This window comes from Oncorhynchus kisutch, linkage group LG25 (assembly GCF_002021735.2).
Source record: "Oncorhynchus kisutch isolate 150728-3 linkage group LG25, Okis_V2, whole genome shotgun sequence".
NCBI lineage: Eukaryota > Metazoa > Chordata > Actinopteri > Salmoniformes > Salmonidae > Oncorhynchus > Oncorhynchus kisutch.
In genome coordinates, this window is record NC_034198.2 from 7,506,885 (window position 1) to 7,521,392 (window position 14,508).

Genomic DNA, 14,508 nt, shown 5'->3' on the forward strand with positions numbered 1-14,508 from the left:
TGCAAAAACACAGATATTGAAACAAATAATTATACAAAATCAAACTGCAGTCAAGCAGACCAGCTTGACCAGAGCTAGACCAGGGATTCTCAAAGTAGGGGTCTGCGGATGTACTCCTGGGGTCCACGGCTAGATCAAAAAAAAATAAAAGTGTTTTATTTATTTTTTTAAATCTATTTTTTATCAATATTACTAACAACAACAGATTAAACACATTTTGGCCAAGAGTTTATACGTTTATACGGTGTAATACAGTACAATACAATGTAATAATATTAAAGGTTATATATGTCATATTTTTGCATTGTAATTTCTGAAAATGTTATTCATATATCTACAGAATTAGATCACACCTCCATTCTGTGCCTCCCTTCCTATAGGCAGAAACTCAAACAGTAAGAACCCATAGTAAGGACTGTGCAACGTTGGTCTGACCAGTTGTAATCTATGCTTCAAGATTGTTTTGATCACGTGGACTTGGATATGTTCCGGGTGGCGTCTGAGAATAACATTGACAGATATACTGACACGATGACTGAGTTCATCATGAAGTTCACTGGGGATATCGTTCCCACTGTTACGATTAAAACCTATCCAAACCAAAAATCGTGAATAGATGGCAGCATTCGCTCGAGACTGAAATCGCAAACCAAAGCATTTAACCACGGCAAACTAACTGAAAATATGGTCAAGTACAAACAGTCCAGTTATACCTTCTGTAAGGCAATCAAACAGGCAGAACGTCAGTACAGAGACAAAGTGTAGTAGCAATTCAACGGCTTAGACACGAGATGTATGTGGCAGGGACACCAGACAATCACACACTACAAAAGGAAAACCAGCCACGTCGTGGACACTCAAGTCCTACTCGCGGACAAGCTCCTTCGCCCGCTTCGAGGAAAACACAGGGCCTCCAACGAGGGCCACCACTGAGGATGGTGAGCTCTCATTATCCGTGGCTGACGTGAGTAAGACATTTAAGTGTGATAACCCTCGCAAGGCTGCCGACTCAATGACATCCCCAGCTGTGTCCTCAAAGAATGTGCAGATCATCTGGCTGGAGCATTTATGGACAAATTAAATATTTCCCTATCCCAGTCTGTTGTCCCCACTTGCTTCAAGATGTCCACCATTGTTCCTGTACCCCAGCAAGCGAAGGTACTGTAACTGAACTAAAGGACTATCACCACATGGCACTCACTTCTGTCATCATGAAGTGCTTTGAGAGGCTAGTTAAGGATCATATCACCTCCACCTTACACAACACCTTAAACCCACTGCAATTTGCATAACGCCCCAATAGATCCACGGATGATGCCTTCGCCATCGCACTGCACACTTCCCTATCCCATCTGGACAAGAGGAATTCCTATGTAAGAATGATGTTCATTGACTACAGCTCAGCCTTCAACACTATTTTACCCTCCAAGCTTATCATTAAGCTCGGGACCCTGGGTCTGAAACTCGCTCTGTGCAACTGGGTCCTGGACCTCCTGACGGTCCGCCCCCCAGGTGGTGATGGTTGGCAAGAACACCTCTGCTACGCTGATCCTCAACACAGGGGCTCCACAAGGGTGTGTGCTCAGCCCCCTCAAGTACTCCCTGTTCACCCATGACTACATGGCCACGCATGTCTCCTACTCAATCATCAAATTTGCAGACGACACAACAGTGGTGGGCCTGATTAACAATGATAACAAAATAGCCAACAGGGAGGAGATGAGGGCCCTGGCGGAGTGGTGCCAAGAAAATAACCTCCCTCAATTCCCCCATCCACATCAACGGGGCCGCAGTGGAGAAGGTGAAAAGCTTCAAGTTCTTCAGCATATACATCACTGACAATCTGAAATGCTCCATCCACACAGACAGTGTGGTGAAGAAAGCGCAACAGTGCCTCTTCAACCTCAGGAGTCTGAAGAAATTGGACTTGGCCCCTGTTCACCCCTCTATTATCTAGAAGGTGAGGTTAGTACAGGTTCATCAAAGCTGACACAGGGAGACTGAAAATCAGCTTCTATCTCAGGGTCATCTGACTGTTAAATAGTCGCCACTAGCTGGCTTCCGCCCAGTACCCTGCACTGAACTGTAGTCACTGTCATTAGACGGCTACTACCCAGTACTCAACCCTCCACCTTAGAGGCTGCTGCCCTATGTACATAGTCAGGGAACACTGGTTACTTTAATAATGTTCACAAACTGTTTTACCGACTTCATATGTACAGTGCCCTCGGAAAGTATTCAGACCCCCACATTTTGTTACATTACAGCCTTATTCTAAAAATGTTTAATTTGTTTTTCCCCCTCATCAATCTATACACAGTACCCATAATGACAAAGCAAACACAGGTTTTGGAATTTTTTGCTAATTGATAACAAATAAACTGAAATATCACATTTACATAAGTATTCAGACCCTTAACTCAGTATTTGTTGAAGCACCTTTTCAGCGATACCAACATTGAGTCTTCTTGGATATGACGCTACAAGCTTGGTACACCTGTATTTGGGAAGTTTCTCCCATTGTTCTCTGCAGATCCTTTCAAGCTGTCAGGTTGGATGGGGAGCGATGCTGCACAGCTATTTTCAGGTCTATCCAGAGATGTTCGATTGGGTTCAAGTCCGGGTTCTGGCTGGACCACTCAAGGACATTCAGAGACTTATCCCAAAGCCACTCCTGCGTTGTCTTGGCTGTGTGCTTAACATTGTCCTGTTGGATGGTGAACCTTCGCCCCAGTCTGAGGTCCTGAGCACTCTGGAGCAGGTTTTCATTCATCTGTGCTTTGATCCGTTCATCTATGCCTCGATTCTCTTTAGTCTCCCAGTCCCTGCCGCTGAAAATCATCCCCACAGCATGATGCTGCCACCACTATCCTTCACCGTAGGGATGGTGCCAGGATTTCTCCAGACGTGACGCTTGGCATTCAGGCCACAGAGTTAACCTTTGTTGCATCATACCAGAGAATCTTGTTTCTCATGGTCTGAGAGTCTTTGCCTTTTGGCAAACTCCAAGCAGTCTGTCATGTGCCTTTTTCTGAGGAGTGGCTTCCATCTGGCCACTCTACTATAAAGGCCTGATTGGTGGAGTGCCTCAAAGATGGTTGTCCTTCTGGAAGGTTCTCCCATCTCCACAGAAGAACTCTAGAGCTCTGTCAGAGTGACCATACGGACAATTCCTTCGACCTCGTGGCTTGGTTTTTCCTCTGACAGGTTTGTGCCTTTCCAAATCATGTCCAATCAATTGAATTTACCACAGGTGGACTCCAAGTTGTAGAAACATCTCAACAATGATCAATGGAAACAGGATGCATCTGAGCTCAATTTCGATTCTCATAGCAAAGGGTCTGAATACTTACGTAAATAAGGTATTTCAGTTGTTTGTTTTTTTTATTTTTTTATTTGCAAAAATGTCATAACCCGTTTTCACTTTGTCATTATGGGGTATTGTGTGTAGATTGCTGAGAATTATAATTTTTATAATCCATTTTAGAATAAGGCTGTATCAAAACAAAATGTGGAAAAAGTCAAGGGGTCTGAATACTTTCCGAAGGCATTGTATATACTGAATTCCAGTCTGCCTATCCTATTTAACTTTTGCTGTACATACACTTATATCCTACGTATTCTACATATATACAACATATTTTGTCCATATACTGTCCATAATGTCAATACATCCCATCATATACAAATATACACTACCGGTCAAAAGTTTTAGAACACCTACTCATTCAGGTTTTCCTTATTTCTGCTATTTTTTACATTGTAGAATAATAGTGAAGACATCAAAACTATGAAATAACACATATGGAATCATGTAGTAACCAAAAAAGTGTTATATATTATATATTTGATATTCTTCAAAGAGCCACCCTTTGCCTTGATGACAGCTTTGCACACTCTTGTCATTCTCTCAACCAGCTTCACCTGGAATGCTTTTCCAATAGTCTTGAAGGAGTTCCCACATATGCTGAGCACTTGTTGGCTGCTTTTCCTTCACTCTGCAGTCCGACTCATCTCAAGCCATCTCAATTGGGTTGAGGTCGGGGGATTGTGGAGGTCAGGTCATCTGATGCAGCACTTCATTACTCTCCTTCATGGTAAAATAGCCCTTACACAACCTGGAGGTGTATTGTGTCATTGTTCTGTTGAAAAACAAATGTCCCACTAAGTCCAAGCCAGATGGGATGGTGAATCGCTGCAGAATGTTGTGGTAGCCATGCTGTTTAAGTGTGCCATGAATTCTAAATAAGTCACAGACAGTGTCACCAGCAAAGCACCCCCACACCATCACACCTCCTTCATGCTTTACGGTGGGAAACCACACATGCGGAGATCATCCGTTCATCCACACCACATCTCACAAAGACGTGGCGGTTGAAACCAAAAATCTCAGATTTGCACTCCAGACCAAATGACAAATTTCCACCGGTCTAATGTCCATTGCTCATGTTTCTTGGCCCAAGCAAGTCTCTTCTTATTATTGGTGTCCTTTAGTAGTGGTTTCTTGCAGCAATTCGACCATGAAGGTCTGATTCACACAGTCTCCTCTGAACAGTTGATGTTGAGATGTGTCTGTTACGTAAACTCTGTGAAGCATTTATTTGGGCTGCAATTTCTGAGGCTGGTAACTCTAATGAACGTATCCTCTGCAGCAGAGGTAACTCTGGGTCTTCCATTCCTGTGGCGGTCCTCACGAGAGCCAGTTTCATCATAGCGCTTGATGGTTTTTGCGACTGCTATTGAATAAACTTACAAAGTTCTTGAAATGTTCTGTATTCACTGACCTTCTTGTCTAAAAGTAAAGATGAACTGTTGTTTCTCTTCGCTTCTTTAAGCTGTTCTTGCCATAATATATAAGACCAGGGCGTGACAGAACCCCCCCCCCCCCCAAGGTGCGGACTCCCGGCCGCACACTAAAACCCATAGGGGAGGGTCCGGGTGGGCATCTGTCCACGGTGGCGGCTCCGGCTCGGGACGTGGACCCCACTCCAACCAAGTCTTAGTCCCCCTGTAACGCGTCCTTTGATTGGCGACCCTCGCCGCCGACCTAGGCCTAATAACCCTCACCAAGGACCCCACTGGACTGAGGTAGAAGCTCGGGACTGAGGTAGAAGCTCGGGACTGAGGTAGAAGCTCGGGACTGAGGGGAAGCTCGGGACTGAGGGGAAGCTCGGTACTGAGGGGTAGCTCGGCACTGAGGGGTAGCTCGGCACTGAGGGGATGCCTAGTACCGAGAGGAAGCCCAGTACTGAGAGGAAACTCAGGCAGGTAGTAAACTCTGGTAGATCCTGGCTAGCTGGTGGTTCTGGCAGATCCTGGCTGACTGGCGGATCTGGAAGATCCTTGCTGGCTGGTGGATCCTGGCTGACTGGCGGATCTGGCTGCTCCATGCAGACTGGCGGATCTGGCTGCTCCATGCAGACTGGCGGCTCTGGCTGCTCCATGCAGACTGGCGGCTCTGGCTGCTCCATGCAGACTGGCGGCTCTGGCTGCTCCATGCAGACTGGCGGCTCTGGCTGCTCCATGCAGACTGGCGGCTCTGGCTGCTCCATGCAGACTGGCGGCTCTGGCTGCTCCATGCAGACTGGCGGCTCTGGCTGCTCCATGCAGACTGGCGGCTCTGGCTGCTCCATGCAGACTGGCGGCTCTGGCTGCGCTGAACAGGCAGGAGACTCTGGCTGCGCTGAACAGGCAGGAGACTCCGGCTGCGCTGAACAGGCAGGAGACTCCGGCAGCGCTGAACAGGCAGGAGACTCCGGCAGCGCTGTAGAGGAGGAAGCCTCTGGCTGCTCTGAACAGGCGGAAGACTCCGGCAGCGCTGGAGAGGAGGAAGGCTCTGGCTGCGCTGAACAGGCGGGAGACTCCGGCAGCGCTGGAGAGGAGGAAGGCTCTAGCTGCGCTGAACAGGCGGGAGACTCCGACAGCGCTGGAGAGGAGAAAGGCTCTGACAGCGCTGAACAGGCGAGGCGCACTGAAGGCCTGGTGCGTGGTGCTGGCACTGGTGGTACTGAACCGAGGACACGCACAGGAAGCCTGGTGCGGGGAGCTGCCACCGGAGAACTGGTGTGTGAAGGTGGCACAGGATGGACCGGACCGTGAAGGTGTACTGGAGAGCCTGAGAGCAGGACTGGCACAGGACGTGCAAGGCTAGGTAGGTACACAGGAGGCCTAGTGCATGAGGCTGGCACACTCTTCACCAGCTGACTAACACGCACCTCAGGACGAGTATGGAGCGCTGACCCAGGTGCCATCAAATCCCCGACACGCTCCGTCGGACGAATATCATACCTAAAGCACCAAACTAGCAACTCCCTCATAACTCTCTCCTCCACTTTCCCCATTAACTCCTTCACAGTCTCTGCTTCACTCACCTCCAACACCGGCTCTGGTTCTGGTCTCCTCCTTGGCTCCACACGATAAACAGGGGGAGTTGGCTCAGGTCTGAACCCTGACTCTGCCACACTCTCCCTGAGCCCCCCCCCCCCCAATACATTTTTGGGGCGGACTCTCGGACTTCCATCCGCGTCGCCGTGCTGCCTCTTCATACCAGCGGCTTCCCGCTTTCGCCGCCTCCAGTTCTTCTTTGGGGCGGCGATATTCTCCAGGCTGTGTCCAGGGTCCTTTTCTGTCCAGTATCTCCTCCCACGTCCAGAAGTCCTGTGATCGCTGCTCCTCACGATAAACAGGAGGAGTTGGCTCAGGTTTGAACAGGAGGAGTTGGCTCAGGTTTGAACCCTGACTCTGCCGCACTCTCCCTGAGCCCCCCCCCCCCCCCCCCAATACATTTCTGGGGCTGACTCTCAGGCTTCCTTCTGCACCGCCGTGCTTTTCTCTTCAACTCCATTCTCCTATAGCCCTCTTCGCACTGCTCCAGCGAATCCCAGGCGGGCTCCGGCACTCTCTCTGGGTCGACCGCCCACCTGTCTATTTCCTCCCAAGTCGTATACTCTATACTCTTGCTGTCCATAACGTCCTCCCATGTCCATTCCTCTTTACGCTGCTGTTGCTGTCGCTGCCTGTCACCACGCTGCTTGGTCCGTGTGTGGTGGGTGATTCTGTTACGGCTTTCTTCCGTCGAAGGAGAGTCGGACCAAAATGCAGCGTGGTTAGTTCGATACATGTTTAATGAATGAAAATACGAACAAATACAAAAACAACAAACGGAAATGTGAAAACCTATACAGCCTGTCTGGTGAATACAAACACACTGAGACAGGAACAATCACCCCACAAACACACAGTGAAACCCAGGCTACCTAAATATGGTTCCCAATCAGAGACAACGAGAATCACCTGACTCTGATTGAGAACCTCAGGCAGCCATAGACTATGCTAGACACCCCTACTCAGCCACAATCCCAATACCTACTAAAACCCCAATACAAAAACACAACACAAAATAAACCCATGTCACACCCTGGCCTGACCAAATAAATATATAAACACAAAATACTAAGACCAGGGCGTGACAATATGGACCAAATTTCTTCTGTATACCCCCCTACCTTGTCACAACACAACTGATTGGCTCAAATGCATTAAGAAGGAAAGATATTACACAAATTCACTTTTAAGAAGGCACACCTGTTAATGAAATGCATTCCAGGTAACTACCTCATGAAGCTGGTTGATAGAAGGCAAAGAGTGTGCAAAGCTGTCATCAAGGCAAAGGGTGGCTATTTGAAGAATTTGTTTAACACTTTTTTTGGTTACTACATGATTCCATGTGTGTTATTTAATAGTTTTGATGTCTTCCATATTATTCTACAATGTAGAAAATAGTACTTTTGACTGGTAGTGTATTTATACTATGAACTCCAACATTGTTCGTCCTAATACTTCTTTATTTTTAATTCCATTCTTTAACTTTTCAGATTTGTATTTGTTGTTGGCGTTCTAATTCATCCCAAAGGTGTTTGATGGGGTTGAGGTCAGGGCTCTGTGCAGGCCAGTCAAGTTCTTCCACACCGATCTCGAAAAACCATTTCTGTATGAACTTTGCCTTGTGAACAGGGGAACTGTCATGCTGAGACAGGAAAGGGCCCCCAGACTGTTTCCACAAAGTTGGCAGCACAGAATCGTCTAGAATATAATTGTATGCTATAGCGTTAAGATTTCCCTTCACTGGAACTAAGGGGCCTATCCCACACCGCTCCAGCGCTCCATGTCCATTCCAGCCACTCTGCTAAAATCATCTCCACGCTCACAGGAAAAAAAACTGCCGCTCCAAGTTCGCTCCATTCATTAAAATCACAACCAACACCCATCTATTTTTGTGATGACCTGGACCTACCGTTTGGTTTTGAATCATTGAAACCAAACCATTTGGATTTGAATGTAAAACATTTGAGTAAATATGAGATGAATGTAAGAAGCACACATAATTTCAAATAGGCTACATGGAAATAGCCTACAAAGAAATACATTGTGAAGCATTTGCGAGTGCGACACAATTAGGCAGGTAGGGACATAAAGCGCTCAACATTTAAACAACACTTTATTATATGCAAATTCTAGACTATAATGGTTTAATATATCGGCTTTGACTTACTTAGAATTAAATATTAATTAAACAAAAAATTACTTAGTGCCTTTGAATATATTTTTTAAATACATTTTTAGAAACATGCGTTTGGCCAGTTTGTGGTTTCAGGCTCATGCGATGGTGCCTGGAGAGCAGGCCAGCAGCTGAGAATATTCTCTACACACTTTCAGAGCCACTAAGGACGCTAAAGACCCCTTTGGTCACTCTTGCCAGGCTGGGCAGAGATGCAGAGTTGTTTGTAAAAAAAGATCTAAATGTTTATAGGCAAAATAACTCAATCTAAATGGAAAGCTCCTTGAACATGGGAATATGCCAGGCCTATTGGGCCAAAATCAATGATGCCCTATTGTAGTGTATGTTTATTTGTGCCAACCATCAGTGGAAGTGTTTTAACACTGTGACATGAAAGAACTGCACTGTTAAGAAGTTACTGTGCATTTCACAGTAACTTTATGGAAGTTAGTTGCCTGGAAGTTGCTGTGAATTTTGTGTTACTTGTCAACCAGCTGTCAATAAGTCATTTTCTGGACCTCACTAGTGTTACTCCCATTTACTAACTGCTATTACGTTACTGGATAATGCACAGTAACCTCTTAACAGTGCAGCACTTGGTCATTCCAAGCTCTTACAAAGATTGTAAAACTGGCATTGGACAAATGAGGTGTTTAACCTTCATCAAGATAAGGATAAAACCACTTAAACTGGTACAACACTTCCACTAACGGTTGGCACAAATGCAACATATTGTTGTCCATGCCCCCAAATATGCTAATGAGCCCCTGCCAGCACATTGCCCCCATCTACATTTCAAAGTGTAGCGAAAGTAAGGTAAACAACAAGTCATTTTACAACAATAACAATTCAATTGTAAAAAAAAAACAATTTTTACTGCAACAGTAACCAGTAATTTACTGTCAAATAATTGTGTGTTCCATAAGCACATCTGAATTATCCTATAAGTATAACTGTAGAACCTGTCATTTGTTCGACCTGGAACCAGAGGGTTCTTCATAAGAAGGCTCTAAATTGAGATCAAAAGGGTTCCCCTACCTACAGGGACAAATAAAAGGGTTCTATGTGGCACCTAAAAGGGTTCCTCCATAGGGACAAATGAGCAAATGTCTATTGGTTCTAATCTTTTAACAATCTTTATCACACCCACAAATCAAGGGGTGTAGTGGGAAATTCAGGTTGCTGGCAACCAAGAAGTTGTGTGTACAAATCCCACATGAGGTTGACTCCAGCATGCTCCATTGCAGTTAATTTTTTTTAAAATTATTCAATGTCTGTATTTTGCAATTCCATTGATTGATTGATTGATTGATTAATACATTATTTTTCTCATGCTTCACAAAGATAAATAACATAAATGTTTCTAAATGCACCCATTACTGAAATGGTTATTCCCATTTACATTGATTAGGTACTCTCATTTATTCATAATTCTAACCCTGACAGTCATTCTGAAAGCAGATTATGGGAAACCACTCTGGCTGGATTCCAATAGGAATTAAACATCACAGCATGCTAGCATAATGTGAATTGATGCTAGTTTTGCTTTAGTTTATTCTGGTCACCAGTGTCTAAAACAAAAGGAAGGCTGGTCACCAACAAAAAAACACAATGAAACCTGGTCACCAGCGAAAAAAAACAACAAAGGCTGGTCACCAGTGAAATCACAGCGAAAGCCAATCACCAGCGAAAACACAACAAATGCTGGTTTACTAGCAGCAAGAATATGCTGTTCAGACCAGCTTGGCCAGCTAGACCAGGGTTTTCCCAAACTCCATCCTGGCCTAACCCCAACATTTTGAACAGGATCCGACTAGCAATGATCAGCATCTCTGTGTATTTGTGTGTGTTGTTTGGTGTGCTGGTTGGCTTGCTTGCAAGCAATGTTTTGAGGGAAACGGGCTAGGTCCCTGTGCAATCAAGAGGGGATGGGGGAGAAAATTAGATGTGCAGTTGCTTCAATCAGGGTGTTGCAGTACCCAGAAGAGATGACATCAAACTGCTACAGTGATAAAAAGGTGAGATCGCTCAGATTCTCTCTTAAATAGATAGTTAGATGTCAATGTCAAACCAATGCAATGATAGACATTTAATGGCTTGGTCTGAGCTGCTTTTCCTGACAATGTCCATCTGATATAGCTAGCTAGTTGTTGTTCTAGTGCAATGTCCATTAAATGTTTAAGCCACGACATCATGATCATGTAGTCATGCATCTGCAGACCAGCAAGGAGGAGAAAAGCCTGCTTTGGGTGAGCTAGCTAGAACAACATCAACTAGCTAGCTATAATATCAGATAGACATTTTCTAGGAAAAACATGGACAGAGCTAGCTATCTGTAGTAAAACAAATTGAAACCACTACATACACATCTGTATCTGCGTTACATTCCATATTGTTTTAATGTATTGCTATCTGTCTCTAGTTGTACAAATCATCGGCATGAAGAATACTGAATTCTGTTGAATTGTCAAGTGGACTGAATTCTCATTCAAATAAATGTTGTGACTCTCTTTTAGATCTGCCAAGCACAACTCTGCCTCTGCCTCTGCTAGCCACACAACCACTGCCTCAGAGTAGTTGGGTAAGCTCTTTCCGAGATGTCCCTGTCATTGAACGGGGCCACAGTGTCTCGCAACCCTCCGGTCTCAGTCCCCAGGAATTATTCTGCAGTGAATTATGTGTCGGGGGGCTAGGATCAGCCCCCCGCTAGGATCTGGACCCGATTTTAAGATTTAGGATCAGTTTAGCCTTTTAGATCATAATAAATGAAATTATATTGACTGGTGGGACCTGACCCTAGATCAGCAAAATCTTTAAACATGTCTAGACTTTGAGGGTGCCGTGGTTGCAAATTTTTCCTTTGAGATATTCACTGTCCCACCCTCCCCGACCCCTTTTCTCTCCCTCCTTATCAGGATCTTGTTTGCAGACCTCTTCCTGGTTAACCTGATCCTGTGGGTGGAGGGCTTCTTGGCAGCCATCCCCTTCGGCATGCTGGTGGCCATCTTGGATTGGTAGTATGGCATCTCCGTGCCCCTTACCTCCATGCCATTTGCCTACTTCAGCTTCAAGAAGCCTGTGAGTTTCACATATCAATCATACTGTCTGTATGAATAACTCGTTCAGGTCATCTTACATCCTGTGCATTTTCCCCCGTGTTTGCAACCTCTTTCACACTGACATAACAATCAAAGAAAACATGGCACGCTAACAAGGGTCTAACAATGCCTTGACGAGTTTCTATGCTACTCTCTATGCTCCAGGTGATTGAGCAGCCAGTGCGAACTAAGAAGATCACTCAACAGATCCATGAACATTCCTTCTTCACCAAGCCCATGCCTGGAATCATCATGGGGGGCATCCACCCCTCCGGCTGCATCTTCTTCCAGCTCTTCTGGGTTCCTGTTCCTGGTGTTCATCATTTTCCTCATCACCTGGTCCAGGGCCACCATCCTGCTACTTCCACTTGTGTGAAGAGGTGGGTGGAGCCATGGATCTGGTTATCACAATAATGGCATATTGTGCTCTCTCTCTTTGCATGTAAATGCATTGTGTATATTTGTAAAAATGAATTTCCAACATTTCCAGTTGACCAGATTACGTGTGCCGTTATGTTAAGATACCAAGTGTGAAGTCTTCGTGTCAACAGTAAATCTATTTCAGTTTAGAAAACATTCTTTATCGTGCAAATGTTTCTTTCTCATATCACTCAATTTATCTCTGCTCATCGATCCACGCACTTAGACCTCACTAGTGTCAAAAATGAGTATTGAGCCTAACCTAAAGAGTGTGTTGTGTTTTGTATAGAACTCCCTGGTGGTTGCATTCTTTCCTGACCAGTCTCTTCATGGCAGTCTACCTGTTTGTCTACGGCGTGCACTACTTCTTCACCAAGCTGCAGATCATTATTGTGGCCATTACCATCCTCTACTTCACCATGATCATGGTGCTCAAATTATTCCTCTTCACAAGGGAGTCGACGACAGAGCCACACTATGGAAGGCTAGACTCTGTAAAAAGGTTTTTGTAGAGGAGCTCAAACAAATGGGGCATCTCCTGATTTTCACTTTAACAAACACAGTGCTGGAGCTTCTGACAGGATTTGGCCGATGAATCGGCTGTTTCCCGCCACCTTTCGCAATAGGAATTCTATCCGCCTTTAATAAATGGAAATTGGTGGTGCTGTGATAGCAAGCCGAGCCAGTTGAAAATATTGATGCCAGGGATATTTTTTATGTCTGTGTGCTCCTGAAGTACCTTGGCCCTGTGTTCTTTTTCATTCGTTTTGTGTTTTTATTCATTTATTTCTGCTACCCTCCTACCTGAGCAGCATGAGGCCTGTGTGGCATCTCATTGTTAACATTATCCCAGTGTTGAGATGAAACACATGTGTGTTGCAAAGCCACATGCTCTCTAAGTCCTCTCTGCTCTACCATGATGTTTTAATGGGCTGATGTGGCTAAAACTAACACAGAGAACCATTGCACATGTATTTTCTCATCTTTTATGACATTATGTTTACCACTTCAATACCCTTACCTCTGTAGTTTGAAGTATACTTGTTTCACTTTATTACATATTCAACAAGAAACATATGACACCACACTTTATGATGTCTGTGATGATTCTTGCCATCCAGTTATATTTGTCAGCTATCTCTCCTGGTCAATTAAGTTTTATACGTTTTGGTAAGTCCACTTTACATCCATACGTAATACAAATCCGTGATTGAGTGCTAATTTCACTCAACTTTTAAAAAAGAGGAGACATTTACAGATCAGTGTCTAGCCCAAAACTAATGAGACTGTTTCAGCATGTACAAAGTAGCAATACATACATACAATACATTAGCAAACATTGAAATTGGCAACATAAAATAATACAAAGTGTCTCGTGACTGAATATATATTTAAGAAACATTTACAAACAATACTTTATACTATAGACCTGCTAAATTACAATAAAAGAACGAAGAAAAAAAATGTTTTACAAGACTCAACAACTGTTCATGAAGCAAATATTGGATGACTTGGTGAAGGGCTGGTGAAGAAGATGCCCCCCCCCCCCCTTCATCCGTGGTGCTCGTTCAACATAGCATTAGGAGAGTCCTGTGAACATCAACAGTCATGAACATGTCATTCTGAAAAGCACTTTGCAACTTTTGAAAAGCAACTTTGACAGATTGGTATAATGTGAAATCTGATGGGCGACAGCATCACCCCATGTTTAAAGATTTTTTCAGTCAAGCGTGTTGCCATGATGTGTAGAAGATGTTACTGACAAAAGGGAATATTAATCACGTGTCAGGTCCCATTAGGCAATATAATTAGATTAATCCATGATCTAAAAGTAAAAATGTAGATCTGCACTCCTACCCTAAGACGCTTATATTGACTGGTGGGTGAATATGGGTCCAGATAAGACAAGTTGCCCCTAACCCTCAGCACATAAAGCTATTGCAAAATAATTACTGCGGACTGAGACGGGGGGTTGGGAGACACTGTGGCCCTGTCCAATGTCACATCGGGACAGGGCAAGCTAGGAAGAAGGTTACCCAAAGACTCTGAGACAGCGGTTGTGTGGCTGGCAGAGGCAGAGTTGTGCTTAGCAGATCTAAAAGAGAGCCACAACATTATTTGAATGAGAATTCAGTCCACTTGATTATTATTCAAACAGAATTCAGTATTCTTCATGTAGATGATTTGTACAACTTGAGACAAGTGGCAATAGAGTACAAATACATAAAAACATAATACGGAATGAAACACAAATACATATGATGTGTATGTGGTGGTTTCAAATAGTACAATTACTACAGATAGCAAGCTCTTTTCCTGAACATGTTAATCTGATATTGTAGCTAGCTAGTTGATGTTGTTCTAGCTAGCTCAGCCAAAGCAGGCTACATGATCATGATGTTGTGGCGGTTACATTTAACGGACACTAGAACA

General features: G+C 44.5%; 2 protein-coding genes across 2 annotated transcripts in view; both read left to right on the top strand.

Moving 5' to 3' along the window:
• The window catches only part of LOC109869939 (TANK-binding kinase 1-binding protein 1), a 121,971-nt gene that overhangs the window by 8,593 nt on the left and 98,870 nt on the right, over window positions 1-14,508 (top strand). The gene's annotated exons all lie outside the window — the stretch shown is intronic.
• Window positions 11,500-13,534, top strand: LOC109869953 (transmembrane 9 superfamily member 2). Its single transcript, XM_031805063.1, has 3 exons — window positions 11,500-11,635; window positions 11,821-12,035; window positions 12,365-13,534. The coding sequence occupies exons 1-3, from the start codon at window positions 11,603-11,605 to the stop codon at window positions 12,585-12,587; spliced, it is 471 nt and encodes a 156-aa protein (XP_031660923.1). The 5' UTR covers window positions 11,500-11,602; the 3' UTR covers window positions 12,588-13,534.

Coding starts and splice junctions, on each gene's coding strand:
- LOC109869953 (XM_031805063.1), top strand. CDS start 11,603: ATGCCATTTGCCTACTTCAGCTTCAAGAAGCCT. Junction 11,636..11,820: donor ACTTCAGCTTCAAGAAGCCT/GTGAGTTTCACA, acceptor TCTATGCTCCAG/GTGATTGAGCAGCCAGTGCG. Junction 12,036..12,364: donor ACTTCCACTTGTGTGAAGAG/GTGGGTGGAGCC, acceptor TGTTTTGTATAG/AACTCCCTGGTGGTTGCATT.